General features: G+C 52.5%; 1 protein-coding gene across 1 annotated transcript; it reads left to right on the forward strand.

Annotated features, from left to right (window-relative positions):
- The first annotated feature begins 2121 nt into the window (after positions 1-2121).
- PLEKHN1 (pleckstrin homology domain containing N1) lies at positions 2122-24701 on the forward strand. Its single transcript, XM_057432341.1, has 16 exons — positions 2122-2348; positions 3984-4083; positions 9012-9158; positions 9398-9478; positions 10711-10798; positions 13964-14088; positions 14885-15034; positions 15402-15482; positions 18838-18907; positions 19326-19480; positions 19954-20148; positions 20661-20888; positions 21472-21624; positions 22312-22491; positions 22701-22749; positions 23110-24701. Exons 1-16 carry the CDS (start codon positions 2269-2271, stop codon positions 23301-23303), a joined length of 2076 nt encoding a protein of 691 aa, XP_057288324.1. The 5' UTR covers positions 2122-2268; the 3' UTR covers positions 23304-24701.
- The last annotated feature ends 1934 nt before the right edge of the window (positions 24702-26635 follow it).

The raw sequence follows: 26635 nt of genomic DNA on the forward strand, positions 1-26635 counted from the left end.
AGCTCTCTCTGGGCAAGTGTTGCCTGCCTGTACAGTTATCTGCTGGGGGATATGTGGACTTTGTCAGAGCAAGGTGACTTCCGTTCCAAGTCAAGGTGGATGCTAATAGAGTCTAACACACCCGTTTTGTCCAAGACCTCACATAGCAAACCTCTGAGTCAAATGCTTCATCCTTTGTTGAAGAAGCATCCCAGTCCTCTGGGAGTTGTTCAGGTAAGAAGGAACCTTTCCTGTTAATAAAGCAGGAAACTCAGGCTCCAGGTTCAGCTTGGCTCCTAGCCTCACTTTCTGTGCATCTCTTCCTGTTGTCTCTTGGCTGTCACAGGTCTGCTCCCCATGCAGATTCTACACCCACCTCCCTGTAGCCTCTCTGCTCCCATAGCAAGATGGAGCTGCTGGGCTGTCCCTAGGGACAAACCCTGCTTCCTGGAGCAGGATAGGAATGCTCTTCCCAAGGAACATTCCCCCTTAGAGTTGCTATTGACTCTCGCTGACTGGTCAGTCTGTAAGAGATCTATGGATCTTACGGTCTTTGTGCCTCGGAGTCTCCCTAGCTCCATAGATGTGTCACATCATGTGCTTTGGAGTCATCCCTTAGATCAGCACTGTTTCTATTAACTAAACCTGATGTTTTTCAACTGCAATTCAATTACTTGGACAAGATCTAATTCCCGTAGCCCCAAGTTGATTTGTATGAACTTAGATTCTCCTCCTTTAATTCTTGAAGTGAATCAAACTCTCTAACATCATTTTCCTAGGGGTCAGTGGCACTGACAAACCCATAACTACCAGGATTCTTTATCCATTGAAATCTCAGCATCCCCAGTAACTTAAGCAATTTCTTCCTGAATTCCATGGTCCTGCAAGACTTTGGTATAAGATCTTTGTTCTTTGGGTCTTGTAAACCACTTTGACATGAATTCTCTGAACCTTCTGATCTAAGTTTCCTGTTCACTTTCCAGCAGCCACCCGCAGTCCCATGGAATGAAAAGGAGTTTGTCATTTCCTATGACTATGCTGCCTGCGTTTATTCCAAGCTATAAAACAGGAATAGTTGTTCTGCATCTACCTTTTGGATTGTCGTTAACTACTCACTCGTATTATTTCTATTTCCACAGAGTAAGGGACTTATCATGGTCAGGAGCCTTTGAGAGCATTTCCTCTATAAATATCCCTTTAGTTACGTTGTCACATACATCCTTTATTGATTCCTCTACCAATTTCCCATAATTCCTAGATTTCAATACATACTGCCTGTTTATTTGTTATATTTTTATACTCTTTGATTCACCTTAATCCAGGCAGGGACTTTTTCCACCAATACAACCACCTCAGAGAAAGCTTAAACACCAATCGATCACTGCTATTATCTTTCTGCATCCTTTTTGCTTCTGCTTGAACTGATCAGTGATTGATTTCCTTTTGGAATAACATTCCAGATGCATTTATTAGGGACTCCAGCTTTGTCCTGTTTGCCAGTGAGGAATGTTAGTGCGTGGTGGTCACTCTGGTCACTCCATCTAAGCACTGCTGGGTTTTTAATTCATGGAATGGTTTGGGTTAGAGGGACCTTAAAGCTCACCCAGTTCTAACCCCTGCCACAGGCAGGGACACCTTCCACTAGAGGAGCTTGCTCCAAGCCCCTGTGTCCAACCTGCCCTTGAACACTGCCAGGGATGGGGCAGCCACAGCTTCTCTGGGCACCCTTTGCCAGCACCTCAGCACCCTCACAGGGAAGAGCTTCTGCCTAAGATCTCATCTCAGTCTCCCCTCTGGCAGGGTAAAGCCGTTCCCTTTGTCCTGTCCCTACTTGCTCTTACAGAAGCCCCTCTCCAGGTTTCCTGCAGCCCCTTTAGGCACTGCCAGAGCAGAGGACTCTGCGCTTAATTCCTCTTTACAGGAAAGATGGGCTCTGAAGCCGGATTCACCCCCTTGAGGGCACCGGTTTGTCCCGGAGAAATCCCAGAGCCCCATTCCAAACCAGGACTGAGGCTGCCGGGACCATGCAGCGGGGCTCCCCGGCAGCGCTCCCGCAGGGATGCCGTCCTGCCCGCGCTTCCCGGGGCCTGGCTTGCTCCTCCCAGCGTGGAGCGGGGCGGGAGAGAGAGGGGCAGGAGCAGGGGCAGGGGCAGGAACCTCAGCCCAAAGCCTCGCAGAGCTCACACCCACCCGAGTCACGGCGGGCGGAAGGGGAGCGCCTGCGTGACACACACGGACACACGGACACACGGATCCCGCTGCTCCGGGGCGCTCCCGGTCGCTGCCGGCATGGGGAACATAACTTGTGTTCCTCAAGCACCCGGCAGGCTCCGAGGCTCTTTCAGGAGGAAGCCCTCGCTGAAGAAGGAGTAAGTACACTTCGCTTTTACCCTGCGCTGCTCTCCAAGCGCTGCTGCCTTTCCCTGCTGGCTTTTTTTTTCCCCTGGGATGCAGCGTGCAGGATGGGGCTGAGCCCCGCTTGGGAAAGCCGGGAGTTGTGTGCTCAGCAGAAATGGGGTTTGAATGGGCTCATGAGACAGTGCCAGGCGCAATGAGCGCCCCACAACTGGCTGGTAGGGAGTTCCAGGGCTATGCCGGCAGTGTATCCGAGCACATTGCGCCTGGGAGAAGCGTGATTTAGTGGATTTCAGCTGGAAAACTAAAGCTCCCCTCCACGGAGCAGGCAGGGCAAGGTGCAGAGTGAACACTCCTTGTTTTACCTGCGATGTTTTTACTCATGACACCAGAGTCGTGGTGCTCTGTTGTGAAAGAATGACATTCCAACCTCCTCTGAGTTCAGGCAGAAAGCCCCGAATCCCAGCACTCTGCCCCTTGAGCTGCGTTTGGAACCCTGAGTGAAGGCACAGCTGGAAATGTCCATGAAATCCTTTGGGATCTTTGGTGCTGGGCTGGCTAGGGCAGAGCTCAGGTATCCACTGATGGACCTCAGCCTAGCGGGGAGTGTGGAACAAGCCAGGTTGGATGGGGCTTGGCACAACCTGCTCTAGTGAAAGGTGTCCCTGCCCATGGCAGGGATTGGAACTGGATGAGCTTTAAGGCCCCTTCAACCCAAAGTAGTCTGTTATTCCATGATTATATGATTCCAGCCTTTCCCATGCTCCCATCCCTGCCGGTACTTAAGCATACACAAAGCAGAGTGCTCCTCATCCTAAATGCTACAGTCTGGAAAGGAGCTCTGTTGGGAACCAGGGTGATTCCTTACAAACTTGCTGGCCCTGACTATGCTTCATGCTGGGTTTTGAGACAAACCCCATAAACTCTGCTCTGTCAAAAGGAGACACTGAAACTGTCCCCTTGGCCTCCTGTGCTGGGAGCAAACCTGTGGGAGTCTGTGGGATAAAAGAGGGGGAATGTGGACCCTGGAGGGCTGACATCGGGTGGCTGCAGGGGAGCAGCCGAGCCCCAGAGCACCTCCTGTCCCTGCTGACTCCCACTTCCCATACTCTCCATGGAGATAAGCCTGGTTTCTGCTGAGCCAAACACTGCAATCTGGTGGAGATGGAGCAACTCCTGGGAAGTCCCAACAGAGCACTGGTGACTGCTCTGCAAGGAGGAGCTGGGAGTGCAAGGAAAGACAGAAATCCACCAAGATAGAAATCAAGCCTCTTTGTGACTATATAGTGGTGTATGTGTACATATGCATCTCCACTCCAGGGGCTTTGGAATAGCTGTCAGGATTGGGTGTGCTCTTTGTTTTGCAATGGAACATCTGGTCCCTGCACTGATTTGGAGACACCAATGAGCCCATCTGATCCTTTGGTGATGAAAAGGCAAAGACACGCCAACAAGCGCAGCACAAACCCCATCCCACTTCTCCAAGGCTATTTATCAGCCCTTTACTGTACTGGGAAGATGAGAAAGCCCATGACAAATTGCTTGCTTAGTTTTATGGCTTCCTGATTTCCAGGGCAGAATTCAGCGTGCATCAGCCTAGATGTGTGTTTGCATGTATGTGTTTTGGGTTTCTTTTCTCCCTTCTGTAGACAAAATGGCAAGAAGAAACTGCCCAGCTTTTTTGGGATAGAAGGAGGGCAGGAGAGAGATACGACCACAGACAAAATCCTGCAGTATATTCCAGGAAAGGCAAGTACAAACACATCCAGCCCCTATCCCCACTGCTCCCAGAGATTATTCCCACCCAAGGACAGTGCTGTGCATCAGAGGACAGATGGATCTGGATCTGGAGGTAGCAGCAGGTCTATCTCAGGGAGGGATAAGCCCTGTGCCCCAACATCCCCATGGAGGTGTTGTGGTGACCCTTCCATCACCCAAAACGTATGATGGGGTGGGAGGATGCTGCTGAAAGCCAAGCAGGCAGCATGGTGGGAATATCCCCCACACATCCCCTTTGCCCTTGCTTCTTTTGGTGCTGTGTAGCCTGTGAAAGAAGGGGAAAATCAGAGCGAGCATTTAAAGGTGGGATGATTCATTCCCACGCTGGAATGAGACGGAGCAGCAGTGTATTAGCAATAAGCCTTGGGAAGGTAAGCAGGAAGGGCAGGTCTGTCCCAGGCACGTACCAGCCTTGTAGCCATATGGCCCATTTCCCAGCACTGCTCAGGGAAAGCAGAGGTGAAATGATGAACCCTAAGATGTTTTCTCAGCCCCTTTGGGTAAAACAGGGATGCAGATTAAGCTTTGGGGCCCATTGGCTGTACTGTGCGTGCATCTCCCCCACTGCCTGGCAATACGATATGTGGATATAGGGGAAGGGGAAACTGAGGCACAGACAGCTGTTAGAGCTGATTTCAGTGCAGGTCAGCAGCAGGGCATCATCTCTTGGGTTTCAAGCTGCAGGTTAGGTGGATCTCACTGGTGATGAGGTGCTGGACCCCATTCTGAGCAGTTCTCATGTACTTTGGGTTGCTACAGAGGTTCCAACATCTGCTCCCTACAAGCAGGGACTCTTCAGTCCCTTTCCATGCAGCCTCTCCCATGCTGGCCCTTTCCAATCCTTTTGCTTTTCCTCATGGGGGCCTGAGAAGGGAGCAGGGCTGGGATCCTCCTCCTGGCTTACGAGGTGGCCATGGGACAGTGTCATCCTCTCTCCTGGGACTTGTGTCTGCGCTGAGATGGGAAGCACAGGGGAGCTGGGAATGTTTCATGCTCCTGCCTATTATTTGTGAATGGGAGTAATGGGAACATGGTGTGGGCATCGTTCCCTGCAGGACTCGGCTGGCATCCCAAAGGATGGGACCAGGTCCTAGATGGATCCTGGATCCTTCTGCTGGAGAAGGTGTCATGTTAGCGGGTCCTGGGGCTGACAGAGCAAAGGTCACTGCAAGATTACTCATTTGGGAGCATAGGAGAGTGTGGGATCTCTCCAGGGAAGGAAGGAGGGTGGAGCGATGGGTTGGATGTTACCCTCGCCTGGGGCACATGGGGTTCAAACTCAGCCACAAGCTTCTTGTGTGGCCTGGAGAAAGCCTTGGCTTTGCCCTTTTCCCATTCCTGCCTTTTCAGGAGAAACACCTCCAAGAGCAGGAAGGGCTGGGATAAGAGGGGGTGGGATAGAAAGGAACCATCAGCACAGGACTCTTCCGATGCAATCTCAGAGGAGATGGGATCACCAAACCTCAGGCCATGGCAGGAAGTTTGGGGCTGGGGCAAGTGACCTCCATGAAAATCACATTCCCTCTGGACCTTGCCATGAAACCAGCACCTTTTGCTCCCACCAACCTCATGCCCTGTTTCCCACACCTCCCAGTTCCAGCTTCTATGAAGGCCAAGCAGAAGCAAAGGGGGAGGATGTGCCAGGGGAGCCTTGCTTCTCATTTGCTGCTTTTATCATTAAACAGCAGCTTCTGGAGCCCCAGGGCACATCGAGAGGCTGAGCTCTTCCTGCTGCCAGGGCTGTGATTCAGCTGGGAGTCACTGGGGTCTGCAGGGGCTGAGGCAGGTTAATTAACTTGCTCTACCTGTAGGATGAGGCATTGGAGGCAGGGGGAGAACATGTCAGGGCACTTGCACTGCCAGAGACCTGCTGCTTCACTGAACCCAGAGAGAAACCAGGTTGCCAATGCTCTGCTCTGCCTCAAACCCAGCTGAGCTGACAGAATCAGCACTGATAGGGATGGGAATGGGGGAAGAGAGAGCTTGCCACCAACCCAGCCCAGCCAGGGGAGTAAGCAGCAGGCTGGGAGGATTTCAGAGGAATGATAAATGCCAATTCCCTTTTGTTCTGGCTGTGCTCTGTGGCATCCCTATGGTGCCAGGGGATGCATGGGCCAGGGAGATAAGTGATGCGCATGGAGGAGGCTATGATAGCTCTGGTCCCTGACTCCCCCAGGACATCATGGGGTTCCCAGCGCTGCTTTCTGGGGGCTGGCCAGCTCTGTCTCAATCCCTCAAAGAGCAAAGGAATGCACTTGTGGGTTCAAGCCCAGAGACATCTAAGACTCAGCAGGAGCTGTTTCCTCCAGAGGCAAGTAATCCATACCCTGGGAAATTGCTACTGGACCTAAGCAGATGATGAGGAGTTTGTGGGAAGCACCATTAACCTTACAAAGGTTAACCTTACAGTGCTAGACAGCCTGCTTCTGGGAATAGAGGGCAAAGAAACCATAGGCATTGCAGATGGATGTGGCTGCCCCATCCCTGGCAGTGTTCAAGGCCAGCTTGGATGGGGCTTGGAGCAAGCTACTCTAGTGGAAGGTGTCCCTGCCCGTGGCAGGAGGTTGGAACTGGATGAGCTTTAAGGTCCCTTCCAACCCAAATCAGTCTGGAATTGTATGGACAAAGCAGATGAGCTTCTTGCACGTGCATATTCATTTGGGATTTAACAGTGGCACTCCAGGGAAGGACAAGAAATTGGTGGAAAAAAAAAAACAGGAAAGACCTGGGAAGAAAATATAAAAGACATGAACAGCCCCATTTCTTTCTGCAAAACCACAATGTCTGATCGTGAGTGATAAGACTGGAGCTTGAAAGACTTGTGTGACATGGGGCAGAGGGGTCCTACAGCTGAAAGGGCAGCAGAGTTCAGCGATATGATCCCATGTCGCCCATGGGCTTGGAGATGCCCCTATGTTTATCCACTGTCATCTCAGCCTTGCAGCAAACCCTTGCAAGCCAGAGTTTCCTGATTCTTGTTTGGGAGCAGGAGGTATTCCGTTTCATTTATTCCTTGCCCCGTGAACCGTGGCAGTAGAAGCTTTCCCTTTCCCTCCTGACCCCTGCAGGATCCCCATGGAAGTTGGTGGGTTGGCTGAGCTCTTTCCCTAAACTACTGCTGAATTCCCAGCTCCATGGTTGCTTTTACTACTTGTGGCCTTCCTTTTTACAGGGGGATTTGGCTGCCATATTCCGGGCAGCCTCACTGCCCAGGCAGCTGGTGCTGCTGCTGTCGCTGTGTCCATAATTCCATTGCTTTATCCTCTCCCTTATCCCAGCAGTGTTTTGTTATTGCTGTCAGGTGATCCATTGCTCTTTGTTCTGACAGCAGCTTGGAGCACACATGTAATCTTTTCCTACGTGTAATTGCCTCTCGGTGAGAGCACGAATTGGCAGCCAGCAGGTTCCCAGCTCCAGGGGTGCTCCGCATGGGAATGGCATGGAGCCGGTGGGAAAAAGCTGAGCAGGGAAGGGGTTAATGTGTGTCTTTAAATGAGTTTCCTCCAGTCAGTGGAAGGAGCCCCAAGCTTTGCAGGTGAAAGGGCCAGCATTAGGTTACCAGCTCCCCTCTGGCCCTGCTCTGGGTACGAGGGGGGTTAACCTCATGCCGGAGGGTTGAGTCACGGAGGCCCCAGCAGACAGCTCTGCTCGGCTCTGCTGCTCTCCATTTATCACGGAGCTTACACAGCTGTCTCCTTGGCACAGCGCACCGGGAATGGGCAGCCGGGCAGGTTGGGAAGCGCTGGAAGTGCTGGTGCACGGGGTGACGGCTGACACAGGATCCGTGCGGAGCCCTCTCCATGCTCATTCCTGGAAATGCTGTCTGGATATGGGGAGCTGCATGCCGCTGCTATGCCCTGTGTCCCAGCTCCAGCATGGCCATGGAAGTATCCCCAGGGGTCCCACCAAGGCGGCCCCACAGTCTGGGGATCGGGACCTAACCTTTCCCTCCTGCCTTCCTGCTTGGGAATGAATACCCAGAGCCTGATGTGCCTAACAAAGCTGACATTTAAGACTCCAGTGGGGTGTAGACCTGGGGGGAATATGGCCTTGTTAGGGTACAGCCATTCCCTTATCCCAAGGATGTCAGCCAAGCCTCCAGAACAAAACCATTCTCCCCAAAGAAACTCCAGGGAGACCTTTTCATCCCTGGATCCATGCAGTATCCACACAGTGCAACAGCAGCCCTGGGCTGTGAGCAGCAAAGTGCCATAGGGATGTGGGTTTGTGCTGTGACACAAAAGGAAGACTTTCCATACAACCAGAATGCAGGAATTAAGGGAATGCCCCAGCCCTAAGTGCTGTCTCCCTCTCACATCAGCCCTTGCTCTCATGCAGGCTTTCCTTGCCTTTTTGCACTGACAATAAGCAGCTTCTCAACTCAGAGCCTTGCATCTTCTCATATGGCTGTGGGACTCTGCCTCACAAGGGTCTGGGTGTCTGGAACAACAGATTCTACCTGGAGAAACCAAGGGATCCGAGCAGATGGGAATGCTGAGGAATCCAGGTGGAAGCAGAGCAAAAGAAACCTTTCCACTAACCCCAGGGGAAGGCAAGCTGTGCTTGCTGAGCCTTGAGCAGTCCTTGTTGCAGAGAATCTGATCAGGATGGCAGGAGATCATGTAGGGATATCCTAAATGTAGGATGTGCTCTGCACCCCCTCTTCCCAACCCAGAAAGCCTCCCTTTAGGTCACTGTCTCCCCTTGCATAGGGAGAATGAAGTAACCAAACCTCAGCTCCGCGCTGGCATGGAGACCCAACAACAAACAGCCGGACGCGGGCACATGCCCAGGGAGCTTTTCTGAGGAACCCATCTGGGAAGATGTTCTGGGAATGCCTCTTCCAGACATCACCCCGCTGGCTCTGATGTGGTTTTTATCTGGAATTCTTGGTATAGAGTATTCAGAACCAGGAAAACCAGAAGGAGAACTTGGACCAGAGGTTCCCCAGCCTGTTCAAGAAGGGACGGAGGAAAACGGTTGTCAGGAATCTGGGCAAGATGATCTATTACTCCAAGGTCAAGTTTAAGTTCCAGCACTGCCAGGTAAGCTGCAGCGCTTGTTTGTGGGGGTTTCTTTTCCCAGGAGTGGCTGGTGACACTGGTTCCTATCCCAGTGGGGACCTGGGTCATGCTTTCGTGCTCAGACCCACCAGCAGTGATGTGGTGGTGGCCCTTGGATAAGCAGCCTATGGCTTTTCCATGTACAGACCAGTGTGAGGTGCAGAGGGAAGCTGGGATGAGGAAGGTGACCTGAGATAAACCCCAAAATATGTTTTCTGCAGGAGGTGAATGACTGCTTCTTGGAGCTGTTCCAGTCGTACCTGTACTTCCAGTCTGTGGGCTCCAATGGACTCACATACCAGGTAGGGCATCCCTCAGGGGAAGAGAGCATGTCTTCCTAAGGGCTGTACCCGGGCAACCTCAGTTCACCTGGGTTCTTGGCCTTGTCTGTGGGCAGAGATGAAGGATAGAGGTAGCATGGGGGCTTGTGAAGGGCTGGCAGGCAGGACCAGAGATGGGAGCTGTTCAGGCTACCTGGGGATACCAAGCACAGAGAGCTGTGCCTGGGCAAGGGTCAGAGCTCTTATTGCTCAAAATAGGACAGGCTGAGAGAGCTGGGCTGGTTCAGCCTGGAGAAGAGAAGGCTCCTGAAGGGGAGTCCTTAGAGCAGCTCCAGTGCCTAAAGGGGCTGCAGGAAACCTGGAGAGGGGCTTGGGACAAGGGATGTAGGGACAGGCCAAGGGGAATGGCTTGAACCTGCCCGAGGGGAGACTAGGATGAGCTCTTAGGCAGAAGCTCTTCCCTGTGAGGATGCTGAGGCGCTGGCACAGGGTGCCCAGAGAAGCTGTGGCTGCCCCATCCCTGGCAGTGTTCAAGGCCAGGTTGGACACAGGGGCTTGGAGCAAGCTGCTCTAGTGGAAGGTGTCCCTGCCTGTGGCAGGGATTGGAACTGGGTGAGCTTTAAGGTCCCTCCAACCCAAACCACTCTGGGATTCTGTGTATAACAATAGGCTGTTTTGCACGTGCAGGCAAAAAAATCGTGACTGAACAACCAGGAAGCCCTCAATGTTCTCTCCCTGCACATGAGTAACTAAAACTGAGCGTGGCTGTTTTGTCGATGATGGTCAAATTTGTTCCCTTTAGAAGTGATTTCTTGTTTTCTAGGTGACTTGAGGTTAATGCAATATGCCAACACAACCTCTCGAGTCATCCAGCCTTCAAGAGGAAAGACATCACAGTTCAAACAGTCTTACAAGATCTCCCATCTACTTTATAAACAGTTCCTTCCTTTATTAATTGTAGAGGAATTAAAGAGGAATTAATGTGCCAATACTGGCCCCTAGACATTACAGCAGTCAGTATTAGTGCTTGTTTAGAAAGCCTGAGACAGGGAGCACAAACTTGTCTTCCTGTGCTTTTGTTACTGTGGGACTCTGAAGGGCTGGGGTACAGAAACTGGGAAGCTCAATTTTCCTTTATGGTCATTCCCATCACTCCTACGGAATGTTGATGAGGTTTCCCTTAAAACTGAAGGATTTGGGATGTAAAGGGAGCGTTCTGCCCCTCAAAATAACGGTTTGTTCTCCTCATGCAGGGACTGCTGCCTTTGAAAGAGCTGAGTGTGTGTGAAATGGAGACTGGGAAGAGCACTGGGCAGGAGGACCACGCTTTCCGCATTGCAGGTCGGTGCCTCTTGGTTTAGTTTGAGCAGAGAACAGAGGCTGTATGAATCACGACTCTCTGCACTTTGTCCTGCTCTGACCTTGTCCCAGAGAAGAACATGTTGTGGAAGGAGGCTGCAGAGAGCTGAAGCTCTTCCAGCATTTCCAGCTTTCCCGTCAAGGCTTCCCTGGTTCTAAACTCCTGACCAGTGAAGCCCAGGGCTGCAGGCAGGGAAGGGAGTGGATAGGGAGCACAGAGGAAGGATGCTCCTGTGCTCCATCTGATTAGTGCTCAGGGCACAAGGTGGTAGTTCCCTTTTGTGACCATATAAACCTGGAGGTGAGGAAGTGACTCTGGTGGAAAACAGTGCTGAGAGGTGAGTTACCTCTGCTGTTAACAGCAGGACCCAATGTCACTTCCCTCTTCCCCAGCACTCCTGTATCCATGAGCTTTTTAAACTTGCTTTATAAAGGTTTTCCTTGGATAGCAACCTGTCTGCAGCTTGGCTGGAGGCTTCTTTTGGCTTAGTCACTGCTGGATTACAGCAGTTGCAAGCCCCCACGAGTAGTAGTTTTAAAGCATGAAGTGCACAGAAGGAAGTGATGATACAGAGCCAAGAAAGCTCATCTGTGTCCTAGGGCCTGTCTGTGTACTCTGGAGTACTCTGGTAGAGAGAAGCTTATACAAGGACCACTCAAATGAAAAGATTACATCCATTATAAAGAGGAGCTGGGACAAACAACCCATTGATTTTAAGGGCTGGTTGCACTGTTTTAGGCAGAGCTCTCCTACAGCCCTTTTTGGGTGTCTGTGAAGTGAAGGAAAGCTTCTCCCATGCCTAACCAGTCAGGGGTGTCTGCCCTGGGGTGGATGGACTTGTTCCGCTTGTATTAAAACATGCAGGAGTGTGGCTGGGTGGAAAATTGCCTCAAGCTTTGCTGGGTTTATGTTCTGCTGAGGGAATGAACAAACCAAAGCCCTTCTGACAGAGTGCTGTCTATAGAAGGAAGCAGTGACACGAAGAAACCAGGGAATCATAGAATGGGTTGGCTTGGAAGGGACCTTAAAGCTCAGCCAGTTCCGATCCCCCGCCACGGGCAGGGACACCTTCCACTAGAGCAGGTAGCTCAAGATCAGTGAGATCCGTGGAGCTTCAGGGGGTGGAATCCATGAATGGAGGGGATAAGAGCCTTGTCTGTGGCCCCACACAGGCTGAGGGTGGAATTCTTTTGTCTCATGACCCTGAGACATAAAAGACGTGCATCCATTCCCTTGTGCAATTCCATGGCGTCAGCAGTTGCCCATAAACTGCGCTTCCCAGGCTTGTTCAGTGCATCAGAGATGCCGGCAGGATCACTGGATGTGTGGAGGTGGAGCATAAGAGCCAAGCCTGGCAGCATTCGGAGCCATCACGGGTGCATCAGGATGGAGAAGTGGATGATGGTTGGCTATTACCTTGGCTTTGTGGTCCTTCTCTGATGCTGATGCATTTCCTGAGCACCTTGGGTTACCTCTCCCTCCTCTACAAATGGGGCAGCGTTTCCGTGTCACCAGGCAGAGATCAGGCTGGGAATAGTCTGCTGCTGCTGCTCTGGGAAAGGGTTTTCTCACTTCCAGTGTTCCTCTGGAAGCATTTGCAAGGAAAGAGGAAGGACAGGGCAGAAGAAAAGAGCACATGGGCCGGCACAGTTTGCTCAGCATGTGAGCAACCCTGTCACAAACGTGCCCTTGGGGCTGAGGGAAATGGCAGGAACTGAATGAGCAGCAGCCTCTCTTCACCGCCTCCCCAGCAGCTCCTTGCACCAGCTTGAGGCAGGTCTGAGGCTTCAGGCTTAGGCAGAAGTTCCTTTTCTCACTTCTCTTCCTTTGGGGCCCTGTTTAGATGTGGCAATGTGAACAGCCCTCAGGATACGTCTGAAAGGCTGGCCTTAGAGGGGGGTGGCAGAGCAAGCAGTGCCATGTTAAGGGTCATGCCCTACCAGCAAAATTCCTGCTGTTTCCATAGGGACCTGGATGCCCAGAGAACCATTCAGAATATCTAGATAAAGCTAATAACACTTTTATACCATCATAGCAACTCTAGGAAGTAGGGAATCCCCTTATCCCCATTGGGAAACCAAGGCAAGAGGAGACAAGATGCCACGATGGCACACAGGCACTTGGATGCTCAGTAATGCTTAACACCTAATGACTGCAGTGGATCTGAACGGAGGGGTTATGGAAAGTCACTCAGGGAGTCTGTGCCTCAGTTTCCCCACCCCTGCTCTGTCTGTGTTAGTGCATTTCCTGTCAGACACTGGTGTTTCAAAGTCATCATTAACGATTGTTCATGCATCATGCAGGAGTTATGGGATGAAAGGCTCCACAGAAGGGCAAAGTACCACTTTTACCCAGGACACTTGCTTATCTGAATGCTTCCAAGTCCCTCAAAGCCAGATCTTACCGAGCATGCACCAAGTATGCTTTAACATGAGATCACTGGTAAATCATTAATCACAGCATACATCCTGCAGCCTGCCAGAAATGATCCTTCACGTCACCAGGTTGTGTCTGTGGTGAAGAGCAGAGGGTGTGTGAGACTTCTCTGCTTGTGCTAGCAAGTGAATGATAGCAGGAAACATTCACATCCACAAGATTTAGGGGCTGTTTCTCCCTTCAGGAGTATGTCTGAGAGCAGCTTTAGCTTGCCTGGTACAGATTGTATTTGGTGAAGCACTAAATAAAGAGTGTCAGGAAGCTACCAGTGCTCTACATGTTGAGTGCCAAAGTGAAAGTAAGAAGTAGCATGAAACTTTGCATTGAGTTAGGCTATCTGCAGCAGCACAGTGTGATAGTCTCTGCCTGCAGAGATACTTCTCACAAGCTGCTATGGACTTCTAAAGCTGAGATCTGTCTCTTGATGTCAATATTGACTTTTGGGCTGTCTTTGATTCTTGTTGCTGGCCTGGGTTTGGACTGAAAAGTGACTCATGGTCAGAGTGAGATGTGGCTGGTGGAAGGAAGGTGCTGGAGTCATTCCTGCTGGGATGGTAGTGGCAGGAAGGGCTGATGTTGACAGAGCAATGCACTGACAGGCAGCCCATGTGTGATGTGCTGAGTGTAACAGCTCTGGCCAGCTCTTTACTTGTTGATGCTGCAGCTGGTGCCCTTATCTGCTCTGCTCATCCTGTGTCTCACATACCTAGGTCCTCTGCTGAATCCCCTTATCGTGTTCTGCCCCACTGAGTCAGAGCTGAAGCAGTGGCTTTATCACTTGGAGAAGCAGATCCAGCTAAATGGAGGAAGCCTTGGCTTGCCCTTCCTCTCTCAGGTTGGTGTTTTTGATGATGAGGTGTGCTCAGCTAGACAGAGATGGGCCACCTGGGGGGATGCTGTATTGCTCCTGCTACATTCACTAGGAGGGATAATCCCTGCAGCCTCTGGAATGTTCTGCCTGGGGAGGAAATGTGGCCTTAGGGTCCTAGGTCTGTGCCATCAGCACTAGAGTGAGGTGGTATTTCAGTCTGAATGGCAACCTTAAGGATGCTCTCTACTGCTAAGACCTAACAACAGCTTCTAATTTAGGCGCTTGGCTTTTGTGCAGCCTCCTCTGAGGTTTAGGGTGCAAAAAGGAAGGTTTTGCAATAGGGCCAGGCAGGGGGTGTGTGTGGAAAGGGAGAGCTGTGACCCTGAGGTGCCACCACCACAGCCCCTGAAGGGGCAGAGGTCTGGGGCTGGTTCAGAGAAGTTCTCACCCAGTTGGCTGCTCGTGCAATGATCCCGAGTTTACAAAACATTTGGAGGAGGAGGAGACTGGGACCAGGGCCTGGAAAACCAGACTCCAGAGACTTGTCTTCCCTTCCAGTCTCTGTGGGGTGTTTTACTTCCCTCCCCGTCTCCATCTCCCCACGTGTAAAACAGAGGTATTCCCCTTTGAAAAGCAAGGTACAGATGATGCTAGGTACCAAGGATTCAGTCCCAGTTGGAAAACTGACTCCTGCACAGATTTATTTACTGTTTCCTGCTTCTGCCACACTTGAAACATGTCCTGAGATGTGCTGTGTGTTGCCTAAGCTCTTAGGAGAGGGCATGTCTACCCTGCTTCTCAGTTTTGCTCCTGTCCCTAGAATGACTGGAAGCAGAGCTCCATAGGGAAGGAGGAGCTGCGGTGGTCCGTGCAGAACATGCCTGTCCAGGATTGGAGAGGGACCCAACGGGAATCCTTAGGCGATGTCCTTTGTGTTTCCAAAGTGAAGCTTCAGCATCTGCCTTTCCAGGTAGGACACATCCCTGGGGAGCATCCTTCTGTCAGCATGGCTTAGAATGGAGTGACAAGTGCGGGCTTCTGCCTACCCGTTGCCACTAATCCAATGTGTCCCTGAAGGGTCATTTTACCTATATCCTGGCTCATGGAAAATGTTTTTTATGGCTCCCGTGTCCCAGGAGTGGTGCCTGGGGGCAGCATGTGCATAAAAGCATTAGCAGGACGGGGCTGGCAGCCGGAGCTGGCAGGGATCTCCATGGAGCCCCTGTTTCCAAAGCCCCGGCCTCAGGCTGCTGTCAGACAGACAAAGAGAAGGGCTCTCCAGATCTGAGCCCTGCCTGGCTGTTCACAGGCAACCCTCTTCCTCTTTACTTTCCAAGGAGCAGCATGACCGGCTGCTGGTGCTTTACCCGTCCACATTGGTGATAGTATCTGAAGAACAAAACAGCCTCTGTTTTAAGGTAAGCTCAGCACCTCCCTGCTCTCACCCATCCACAGCAGCTATTTCAGCACCTCTTTGGCTTGTTGCTCCTTCTCCACCTGGTTTCCCTTGTGCTCTCTGTGTTGGCAAGGGCTTTCCCTCAAGCTGCTCCCTTGCCAGCAGGCAGAGGGATTTTGCAAGCTATCTTCCCATGAGAAACACCTTGCCCTCCTACAAAAGCCTGGGGGAAAAGGAGCTGACTGCCAAGGAATCTCGAGTCTCTGGGAGGAGGGAGGCTGGCATGTTTCTGTGTGGTTATGCTGGCACAGAATCTGGCTTGCCTGCTTAAGGCAGGAGTTGGAACAGCCCCAGAGAATATCCCAGTGCGGGGCTTGCATCCCAGGCTCTGTGGGACCACTTGGAAGCAGGTAGCATTCAGGCAGCACATCTGATGCTCATGGGGAAGGGTCAAGGCATTAGTTGGCTGGTGGGCAGAGAAGAGAGGCTGCTGCTGGCACTGTGGAACAAAGGCACCAGTGGAAGGGCCAGCAGGGATGTGGAGGTCTGAGTGCCCCAGGGATGTGAGATTTGCTTCTCTAGTGCACTGCTGTGTCTTTGCTTGTGGGTGCAATGCTGAGAGCCTCAGCACAGGCAGCACTGTGGGCCATGGGAGCTGCATTCACATTGCCTTCAGCCTGAATGGCCCTGAAATGTGACTGCCAACGTCCATCTGAGTCATCACTGCAATGGCTATTAAACAGCCCCATGCTTTCTGGCCCTGTTTACCAAAAGTAACACTGAACTGTCTGTGAACCTGCACGTGCAGCATCCTTCCTAGCCACTGAGAGAGGAGCCAGTGACAAGGAAACCCTGCAGAGACTGAGGGCTTGCGAAATGCAATGTGAACTCCCTGGGGTCCTTCTTCACATGATTTCACCACGTCTACATTAGGCCCCGAGCCATGCGGAATGCTTTTAACACAAGGGAAGACTGCATAGAGCATCCCCCTGGCCAGAGGAGATGCTGTGCCTGCAGCAGGAAGGGCACATACACCAGTGAGAGCTCTCCTCCATCCCTATGCAACACTGGAGGGTGTTTTCCAGCAGCTGGTGGCTTATGTGACACACCTCAGAGCTTGTTTTTTGGGAACACGTTTGTAGCTCCTGGGAATGGAACATACGTAAGGGGGCCTTGGGCTGGGCTCACAGATTAACTCATCTCTTTTGAAAGCTTAAACCAGATTTGTCTGCCCTGGCCATGCAATGTTCCCTTCCCACGGTGCTGAGCGTGGGTCCCTGGGCGGCTCAGTGCCGGGGTAATGGCAGGGCTCTGCAAAGGGGCTGATTCACCAGCCTGTGACACTGCACTGGGAACCTGATTTTCCACAGGCAAGTCAGGGCACAGGAGCCTTCCTTCTCCCAGGGCTTCTGCAAATGAACTTCCCTTCCCTGGCAGCAGACGCTGAGCCCTACAATTTGTGTGTGAAGGAATAGCCCGGCCCTTTTGTTCTCCAGTTTCAGACAACCCGCAGGAGCTGCTGCTGCCAAGTGCTGTGTGTGGGGCAGGGAAGGGGAAGGCAGGGGCTGAGCATGCCAGGGATGGGGCTTACCCACAGCAGCTCTGGCTCACTGCTGGTGGGAAAAGGCCCTGGGCAAGGTAGGAAGCAGCAAGGGGGGGAGCTGCTGGGGAGGGGAAAGTTCATGACATGCCCAGGGAAGGCTGGAGGGGCTCTCTGTAGCGTGTTACTGGAGGGATGCTGCTGTGCTTCCTTAGGTGAGACTATAGTCCCCATGGATGAAGGGCTGTTGCCTTAGGGAGGCTGGAGCACTGGGTGCCTGGGGGAAAGCCCTATGCAGTCACCCTTAGTGGCAGGAGGGCACCAACGTGCTAGAGCTGAGGAGAAGCAGGAGCAGGCACCACAGGACCCCCCCACATGCAGCCTTGCAGCGTCTGTACCACCTGAAGCGTTGAGGCCAGGTTGGACGGGGCTTGGAGCAGCCTGCTCTAGTGGAAGGTGTCCCTGCCCGTAGCAGGGCGTTGGAACTGAATGAGCTCTAAGCTCCCTTCCAACACAAACCATTCCATGATTTCTTACAGCACAAGGGGAGAACAAGTCACAGGGCACTGCCTGGGCTTTCCCTCCCAAGGTCAGCCTTCCTGCACTGCTCAGCCCATAAATCACTTTGGTGCAGGAGAAGAACCACAGCCGGCTGCTTGTGCCCGCAGGCTGCTGCAGAGGCAGCTGGCCACCACAAACCACAGTGCTTGGTTGAGCTCCACGTTTCCCTCGTGGCAAAGCTGTCACGTTGTCAGCCATGTTCCCCAGGGCCTGTGCAGCTTTGCAGTGAGGGCATGAGGAGGAGTTTCTGCTAGACACCTTGTTTTGCAGCCTGTAAACTTGAGGCAAAGGAATCCTGAATGATTGCACCTCTTGAGAGGACCTTGAGCTGGATGCCAGTTCTGGTTTCATTTCCATAAGGAAAATTCAGCCTGGGGAGCCCCAAAGGAAGAGGAGACCCTTGGTCCTTCTGCCACGGTTTGAATCCCATAGGGAATTGAACTTCAGCAATGACACTTAAAGGACTCCTGGCAGCAGAACAGAAGAGGTCTGGAACAAGCAGTCCCATTCCTACCAGTCCCATGGGGATCACTGGAGAGCTGGGCCTGGCACAGCATCAGATAGGGGGATGACCGTGGGACACTGGGTGATGGCAGAGAGAGCAGTGGTGGATGTGCATACAGAGGTGCTATTGCACATAGGGGGAATAGCACATGGTATCTTCTTACTCCAGTTTTGCCAATGACAGACTGATTTAGCTCCTCTGCCCTGCTATTAGGAACACGGATGCAAGCGCAGACCCCACTGGGATCACAGGAGTGGCATTCACAACTGTGCCCTAGTCTAGCACAAGAGCTCACATTTCACCCAACTGGCATTTATAGGGTGCAACCCTGTCTTTGTGAGGCTTTGCAGGGTGTGGATTGTGGGCATTCCTCTTTGCAAGGCTGGAAGTCCCAATCCAGCACCTCTAAACCCTCGTTCAGGACCATGTTTGCAGAGTGAGGTCTGTCATTAAACTATGGGAAGCTGTAGAAAACAGGACTAGAAGGGAAGGAGTGTTTTTCCAAGCTCAAGAGGGACTTAGTAAGGACAGAGCTTACAGAAGTGCCTTGTGCAGCCACTCGAGGCTTCATTCCTGCAGTAAGTCTGGGGACAGAGTTCTCCAACATGCCTGTGCTCCACTCCTATGAGAGTATGGGGGTGCCAGCCAGGTGCCAGGAGAGGCTCCAACTCCGAAGCAGGCTTGTTGTCCTCCCTGCTCCACTGTCTGCTATATGGCATGGGCTGTGATGTGCTCAGCTCTGCATTCCTAAGGCTCTTCTCTCTCCAACAGGGTGAGCTGCCACTCAATGCCATCCAAGTGCTTTTTGAAGAGAATGAGAAAACCTCCTTTTTAATAGAAGGTGTGTGATGATCCGGGTTGGTTTTGCTAAGGAGCTGTGGCTGTGATCCTGGGTTAGCATCCAAGCTCTGTGAAATGAACTGCTTGGAAATCTGGGACAATCTGTGCCCATGATCCTGGGTTAGCATCCAAGCTCTGTGAAATGAACTGCTTGGAAATCTGGGAACATCTGTGCCCTGGCTTTGCTGGCAGGAAGAGCCTGTGAGCCAGCAGCACCCGCACCCCCTCATTTAGATCTAGGCTGTGATTGCCCCTGTCCTACATTCAGCCACGTGCACAAAGGTCAGCACTGAAGACAGAGCATTCCCATTGCCCCTGCACCAGGTCTCTAGATCCCAGGAGAACGTGGGGAGGGACGGAGCAAGAGGATTCTCATTTCTGATCAAGCCCAGTAAGAGCAGTGAGTGATGTTTCCACAGGCCGACTGATCAACTCGATCCGGGTGACCTGCCGCAGCTATGAGGATTACCAGGAGTGGCTCTACTGCCTCAAAACAGCCCAGTTCCGAAACGCTGACTCTTCCCTCTCTGGATCAGAGAGTTTCCCGGGATCAAAGCTGCCGCATCCCAGCCAGGTGGGGTTGTGAGCTAATCAATACCTGCCTCCCAGCACTCCTGTCTGACCTATCTCTTGCTACCTATCTCTGGTGACACAGCAGACTTTGCTTCAAGTCCTCTGCTTGAAGGTTGTCAGGGAGCTGTTGATTCCTGCAAATTATTTGGAAGCTCTATTACATTATATGGGCATATATTGTATTATATTCCTTCAAAAGCAGGGTAACTGAGTGCCTGTAGAAGACACATCTCTTGGGAAAAGTCTATTTCTGAGTCTGTGGCTAGTGTTCCCCATATTGCTGAAGTCCTCCCTTCCCTTGCAGGTTCTTCCTGACTCTGTCCTGCATCCCCTGAGCGGACAGTAGGTTTCATCCTACTGCCTTCAACCTGGCCGTAGGTTGTCACAGTGCTGTGTGGTGGGACATGGGACTAGGGAGGGACATGCCTGTGTCCAGAGGGTTGTTCCTACATGCTCTTCTTCTCCCCCATCTAGCTTGCTGGCAGTGGGAGAGGGTCCCTCACTTCTGATGGCCGTACCAACTCCTGGGCGTCAGGAGGGAGAGTGGCCACCTTAACACACCTCTCCCAGAACAGTGGCTCTCTTCCTGACGGGCAGTCCTTCGTGCTGATGCCTGAGAGCAGGGTGCTTGAAGACTCCCTCTCCCTTGGCTATTCCCAGCCTCTCCATGTAAGTGAACCCCCCAAAAGCCTGGGATGAATGTGAAGACAGGCACTGCCTAAGAGAGGTCTTTCCATGAGCTGGGTGGTCAGTGTTTGCTATGCAGCGTGACAAATCCATGCCTGGAGCCTGTATTTGTCCTGGCTCAGCTTTGTTATTGCTGATAAGGGAAAAGTCTGCCGAGGAATCCCATCCCAAAACTCTGCTCTGCATTAGGGTTGTTGGTACAGATTGCAAAAGGGCAAATGGGGCTGTTCAGAGGTCAGGAAATCCTAAAGTAAAAGCCTGTGGGTGGAGGAGGTGGTGGTGTCAGAACCTTTGCTCTAATCCTGTGCAGCGTACATATGCCCAAAGGTATGTGCATGCATGGGGAGCAACACTTGGGGCATGGGCTGCAGGACCATGCATGAGTGCAGCATGGTGCCCTAGCAGGGGAATGCCTTGCACTGGTTGCAGGCAGGTCTGTGTGCCCAGGGCTGCCCTGAGAAGAGCCATCTCCAGGGTCTATCTTCTTGTTTCAGTGCCTGGCACAGGACCTGCGGAGGGGAGGCAGTGCCAGGAAGTCCAAGGGCAAATGTGGACCTTGTGGGCAGCAGCTGCCCAGCCAGGACACCGAGAGGAACATCTGCAGCCTCATTCCTGAGAACCCCAACGGCGAGCTTCTGTCCTCGGTGTACAATGAGCCGTACTCTGCACACAGCTTGCAACATCACCCCGCAGCTCCCCTGCCACATCTGGACCTCAGTAATGTAAGGGGGCTGCAACAGAGAATCGTGGAATGGTTTGGGTTGGAGGGGATCTTAAAGCTCATCTAGTTCCAATCCCCTGCCACAGGGACACCTTCTAGTAGACCAGGTTGCTCCAAGCCCCAGGTTAGACATGGTGGGGAGGGGAAGGATTTAAGCAGCAGGGAAGCTGGTGGATGGGTCACACTTTCCTTACAGCGCTATTTGCAGGGAGAACTGACCCGGAAGGTGTGAAACCCAGTTCCATTTGAAAATGGTCTGTAGGAAGTGAGGTTAAATATGACAAACAGAGCAAACCTTGGAGCCCTGAGATGTTGGGCACTAATTCCTGAACCAACACAAGCTTTCCAGTGTGTGTCCATTGTTTTAGTGTGTGATGCCAAGTGAGTGTGCATCTGCCTTACACCCAGGGAAGTCCCCTTGTCAGCACAGATGGACACAGTTGGGAGCCAGCTCTGTCATCCCTCATGACTGAGCAGCATTTGGGACTTTAGCTGCAGGGAGATTCCCCACTCTGATCCCTCCTGGGGATGAATTCCAAGTAGGGAACCGCATGTCATGTTTCTGTTTCAATTCTGCCTTTTAGCTGAACAGATGGAGCTTGGTGGGAAGTCAGCCCTCAACAGCTTCCAGCTCTTTGGAGAAGCCAGCCATGCCCCGCTCCCCCTTGTATGCAGACCCCTATACCCCCAGCTCCTCTGCTGCTCGCAGTGTGGCAGGATCCAGCTTCCTGGAAGAGGTAAAAAGGCACCCAGTGTGTCTGCTGCTGGTTATGGGCTTGACTCAGCACACAAGCTTTTGGCTCCAGAAATCACGCCTCAGGCCATTTCTTTTCCTGCTGTCTGCCTGAGCCTGAGCGGGATGTGGAAGCTGCATTTTGGGGTGGGGCAGGTTCTCTGTTTTGTCAAGCCAGGACAGAGTCAGAGAGGAACAGGTTTCCCCAGTCTTATCACTGGATGCTCATGACAATCCCAGGAAGAGCCAGAAACCACAAAACAGAGGCTGAGATGTGATCATCCAGTCTCTAGAAACTAGAGATGAGTCAGACACAGAGACCCCTTTATCCACCCCAAAAAATCCCAGCTGGGATGTCTGTTAAAGGCTATGTTTCTAGTTTTACTCACCTCTCGGGAATATGCTGAGTCTCTGTCCTTCATCCCTTGAGCTGCCAGTAGTCTTCATCCTCCTGCCTTCACATCTGGCCAACTTCCACCACCTCTGTGGGTCACTGTGGGGGACCTGCAGCCATTCTTCCTTCCCCATCGAGGCTTTCAAGGATTGGAATGTAGTAGAATTTGTAAGGTAGGCAGAAAACCTGCGTTTACCAAGTCTGGTCAGAGCAGGGCTGGCTCACAGGTGGGAAGCAGCAGGTCAGTGTTGCCCATCTGTCCATAGCAAGCACCAAATGTGGAGTGTTTTGGTTCAGTTCCTGCAGTGTCATGGACAGACGGGCTCAGCACAGGTGAACGCCTGCAGAGACCATCTCTCTCTACAGAAGAGGAACTGCCAGCCCCTACCCAGTCACTGCAGAGAGGTGCCTGTGCCTCCATACAGCTCCTCATGCCATCTCCAGCTGCGGCCTCCTGATGCTTCTTATCTTGAAGATGTGAGTTTGTAAATGCAGTCTGAGGCTGCAGGGGGAATACATGGGGATGCAGGGGTTCCTGCCTTTCTCCAGGCTGGAACAGTGGTCAGTCACTGCATCTTGGGCATCAGGGATGCATCTTGGAGAGCAGGGATGGGGAACCAACAGAGCTCTGATTCCCTGGTGTGGAGAATCAGCACTGCAGTACTAAGTCATCTATTTCTTTTCAGATCTCTTCTCTGCAAGAGGAACATCTGGGCCCTTCATTGCAGCTACCAGGTGAGACTCTTGGGAGGCCCACTGGGTGCTGCAGCCCACTGCCTCGCTGGTGTCTGTCTCCATAAGGATCATTCAAAGCAGGGCTGAGAGGGAGCACAGGGACTCACACATGCTCACTCCTCCTCCTGCTCCCCTGCAGAGGGACTGAGTGTCACCCTGCCTCTTGCCTCTGTCTGTCTGACAGAGTCTGTAGGTCTCCCCAGAGCAGAGTAGGGATGCACAGACACTTCCACCACTTTGCTAGATCACTTGCATCTGCGCTGTGATTTTGCTGACCCACCTGTGTACTCTGCTTGCAAAGGAGCAGGCAGCCGCTGGGTTGCTCATGAGCTCTGAGTGCTTTGCTCTGTTTTATTGCAGATGGGGATGTTGGTACTTACGACCTGCCAGAGACCAGCTTCCCACACAGCGACTCCTCAGCCTACCATGACTATGCTGAGCTCCAGAGCTTCCAGAGCGACTTCAGCTATGACAACCTGTGGGAAGCCGAGGAGAAGGAGCCGGACACCCCTCACACCTCCCCAGCTCCCAGCCAGCAGTTTTACCAGGCCTGAAGGAAAGCCTCCACAACCAGGCACAGAAAAGCCCCCAGGCTCTTTTCTCACTGGGTTTTCCTCCTGGGTGAGGAACTTGGGGTGTACAAAGCAAAAGGAAGGGCCCCGCTCTGTAAAGGCTGGTTCCCATGTCCTGGCAGCTCAAACTTCTCCTCTGAATCTGAGGATGGGGCACAGCACAAAAGCATCATCCTCTGCAGACCCGGAGAGCAGTGTGTGTGCTAAGGAGCATGCGCTGCAGCTGCCCCAGCATAGGGAGCCCTGGCTAGGAAATAGCTTTGTCCCCTTGATAATGAAAGGAAGAACAAAAAGCTGGTCAGGCTCCCTTAAATAAAAGGGACTAGATGTTCAGATGGAGCAGTCACTCAAAGGCCAAAGAAAAGGGCTGGTTGGTGACTGGGTTTGATCATCTTGCTTATTATCAGAGCCCTCGGGCTGGTCACTTTGAGGATCCTGATCCCTGAGAATAGCTGTTAAACCGCCCCTTCCTCCGCTGAGCTCTGAAGTCTGCAAACATGCATGAGACATGCCCCATCGTGGTATATAAGGTTGGTAGCAATAGCTGTGCTCATAGGATTGTCTTCCTGCAAGGTCAGGGTTAACTGACGAGAGACGGAGAAGAGAAATCCAGGTGTGGGCAGAATGGGACTTCCTCTCCACTTCATGCAGTAAGTTCTCTCCTGCCAGTGCTGGCTCCAGACCATGGTGGTGACCTGCAATATTATGAGGTGGAATCAAGAACTGTTCTGGCCAAGTGGCTTATGTTTACCAAGGTCTTCTCTGGAAAGGATGCTCTAGATTCCTCTTATGGGACTGCATCCTTTCCTCCCACCCCTCTGCACGTCCCTGGGCTTGCACTAAATGCTGCCTATGAGTATCTAGGGAGAAAGGGAAGGAGGAAAACTCACAGCAGCCATAACACTGAGCAATGCCACTGTGGGCTCTAACCTCTTTCTTCCCCCCTCCAGAGCAGCAGCAAGACCAGGACACAAACGACAGGGGACAGAGTCTCAGTGCTATCATTTTCCAGCCTCTTAGGCCAAATCCTTTAACACACAAAAGGTCAGCAGCAAATCCCAATGTTTTTACCTGAGGCTCCACGCTCTTAACCTTTGTTCCCTAAAGAGGCTGCAAACCAGATTACCCAAAACCTCTAGTTTTGTTCTTTCCCTGGTGCAAACAAAGCAACCCAGGGGCTCTTTGTACTTGAATATCGATGTATTACATTACACTTCTCTTCAGGAGGTACCCAACAAAGTTTACATGCGAGGTTCGAGTGGATTCTATGTATTTAACGTGCCAATGCGGCTGAGTTGAAGATGTATTTAATTGTCCAGCTGTGGATGATGTTCAGTACTGCAGAACGGGCGGCTCTCTGCACATTCATGTGTGTGTCAGTTTGGGTCTTCAGCCTGTTACTGTTTTGGTTCTGGTTTGTCTATGGTAAACCCCAAAAGGATCTATCTGACAAATCCCAAAGGATCTATTTATTCAGGACGCAACGGCACTAGGGAACAGCAGAAGCACATGGTGTGCTGCGAGGCAGCAGGGCCCATGAGCTCCTATGGACACGCTGGCCACCACAAGGGTTTTAATTGGGTTTCAGCAGTGATATCAAAGGGGGAAAGCCCTTCCCAGTCGATGGCATGGTTCCCTGGTGCCTTTCTGTGGGACCGGACGATTGCAATACACGTTCTCTTGGAATACTTTGCCTCTCTCCTTCTTTGCCATCCCCTGGTTTAATGGAGGGGGAGTTTTGACCCTTCCAAAGCCCTTCATCCCCTGAGGCCTTTGGGGCCAAGGAGGGGGGCTTGTGCCTAACCCAGCTCAGGCCCTTGTCAACACCTGGAGCAAAGGCTCCCTGTGCTTGCGGGGCCTGGCTGGTGTAGCCCTAAAGCCAATGGGACTTTGCTTCAGGCCTGGATTTGGGGCTGCTCTATCAAAGCAGTGGCTCCAGCCCTGCCCTGGGCAGCCTGTTCCGATGCCTGAGCACCCTCTGGGGCAGGAATTGTTCCTCAGCTCCATCTAAACCTGCCCTGGGGCAGCTTGAGGCCGGTTCCTCTTGTCCCATCCCTTGGGAGCAGAGCCCAGCCCCTTCCCGGCTCCATCCTCCCATCAGGGAGCCATGATCCCCCCACTGAGCCTTCTTCTCTCCATCTAACCCCCCCCAGCTCCCTCATCGCCCTCAGCACCACCTCCATTGCCCTTCACGTGCTGACCATGAGGGGAGCCCAATGGCCGCCATCACTGCCCTCCCCTCACACCGCCCCCCGGCACCTCCACCACCGCCCTCCCGACCCGAACATGGCGTCTGTGAGGAGACCTCACCTCATGGCCACCGGGGGGGGGGTGTGCTCTGTGCCCACGGCAGCGCTGAGGCGTCAAGGAGGGAAGCCATGAGAGCGAGGGGCAGCGGCTCCCTCATGGCGTTTCCCGCCTCAGAGAGTGCCCGGAAGTGAAGGCTCGGGGGGGGGGGGGGGGGCTCGGTCATGGCTCCCTAATGGGAGGATGGGGCCGGGAATTTCCCCCTCATATCCCATCTCCATCTCCCCTCAGGCATTCCCCTTGGCCTGTCCCTACAGGCCCTTATCCAAAGCCCCTCTCCATCTTCCTTGGCCTCTTTATGTGTTGGAAGATTGTTATAAGGTCTCCCTCAAGCCTTCTCTCCTCCAGCCCGAAGAATCACTTCTTCCGTCCCTGCTTTAGGGTTGCTAGGCTGGTGTAACTAATGCAGAGCAATCTGTGTGTGTGCACAAGCCCTAAACCATTCCCAAACCAGCCCCCCCAAGCATCAGAGTGGTCAAGATAAGATCAGACCCACTTCCAGGCTCTGATCATGGACATAGGATCATAGAATCACAGACTGGTTTGGGTTGGAAAGGAGCTTAGGATCACCCAGTTCCAACCCCCCTGCCATGGGCAGGGACACCTCACACTAAACCATGGCACCCAAGGCTTCATCCAACCTGGCCTTGAACACTGCCAGGGATGGAGCATTCACAACCTCCCTGGGCAACCCATTCCAGTGCCTCCCCACCCTAACAGGAAAGAATTTCCTCCTTAGATCCAATCTCAAGTTCCCCTGTTGAAGTTTGAACCCGTCTCCCCTTGTCCCCTTGACATCTGCCTTATGACCATGAAAACTCTTGGTTTTGTGCTTTTCCTCCAACAGGATTTAAAACAGAGGGATCACCTCAAGAGACCCTGGATGTCCCAGTGCAGGTAGCATTGATATGGAAACCACTGTACCTATAAACACACCAAACACCTCTCATCTCCCCCAGCCTGTATTCGCCCTTCGCAGCCCGGCTGTTGCACGAGTACAGCCCGAA

Source organism: Pezoporus wallicus, unplaced genomic scaffold, assembly GCF_028554395.1.
Source record: "Pezoporus wallicus isolate ANWC-B61680 ecotype Strahan unplaced genomic scaffold, APGP_CSIRO_Pwel_v1 contig_8006, whole genome shotgun sequence".
In the NCBI taxonomy this organism is placed as follows: domain Eukaryota; kingdom Metazoa; phylum Chordata; class Aves; order Psittaciformes; family Psittacidae; genus Pezoporus; species Pezoporus wallicus.

Excerpts from the sequence above, each read along its gene's own strand:
- PLEKHN1 (XM_057432341.1), top strand. The coding sequence starts at position 2,269 with ATGGGGAACATAACTTGTGTTCCTCAAGCACCCGGCAGGCTCCGAGGC. Across the intron at positions 2,349-3,983 it reads AAGCCCTCGCTGAAGAAGGA|ACAAAATGGCAAGAAGAAAC; the intron begins GTAAGTACACTT and ends TCCCTTCTGTAG. Across the intron at positions 14,089-14,884 it reads GCTTGCCCTTCCTCTCTCAG|AATGACTGGAAGCAGAGCTC; the intron begins GTTGGTGTTTTT and ends TCCTGTCCCTAG.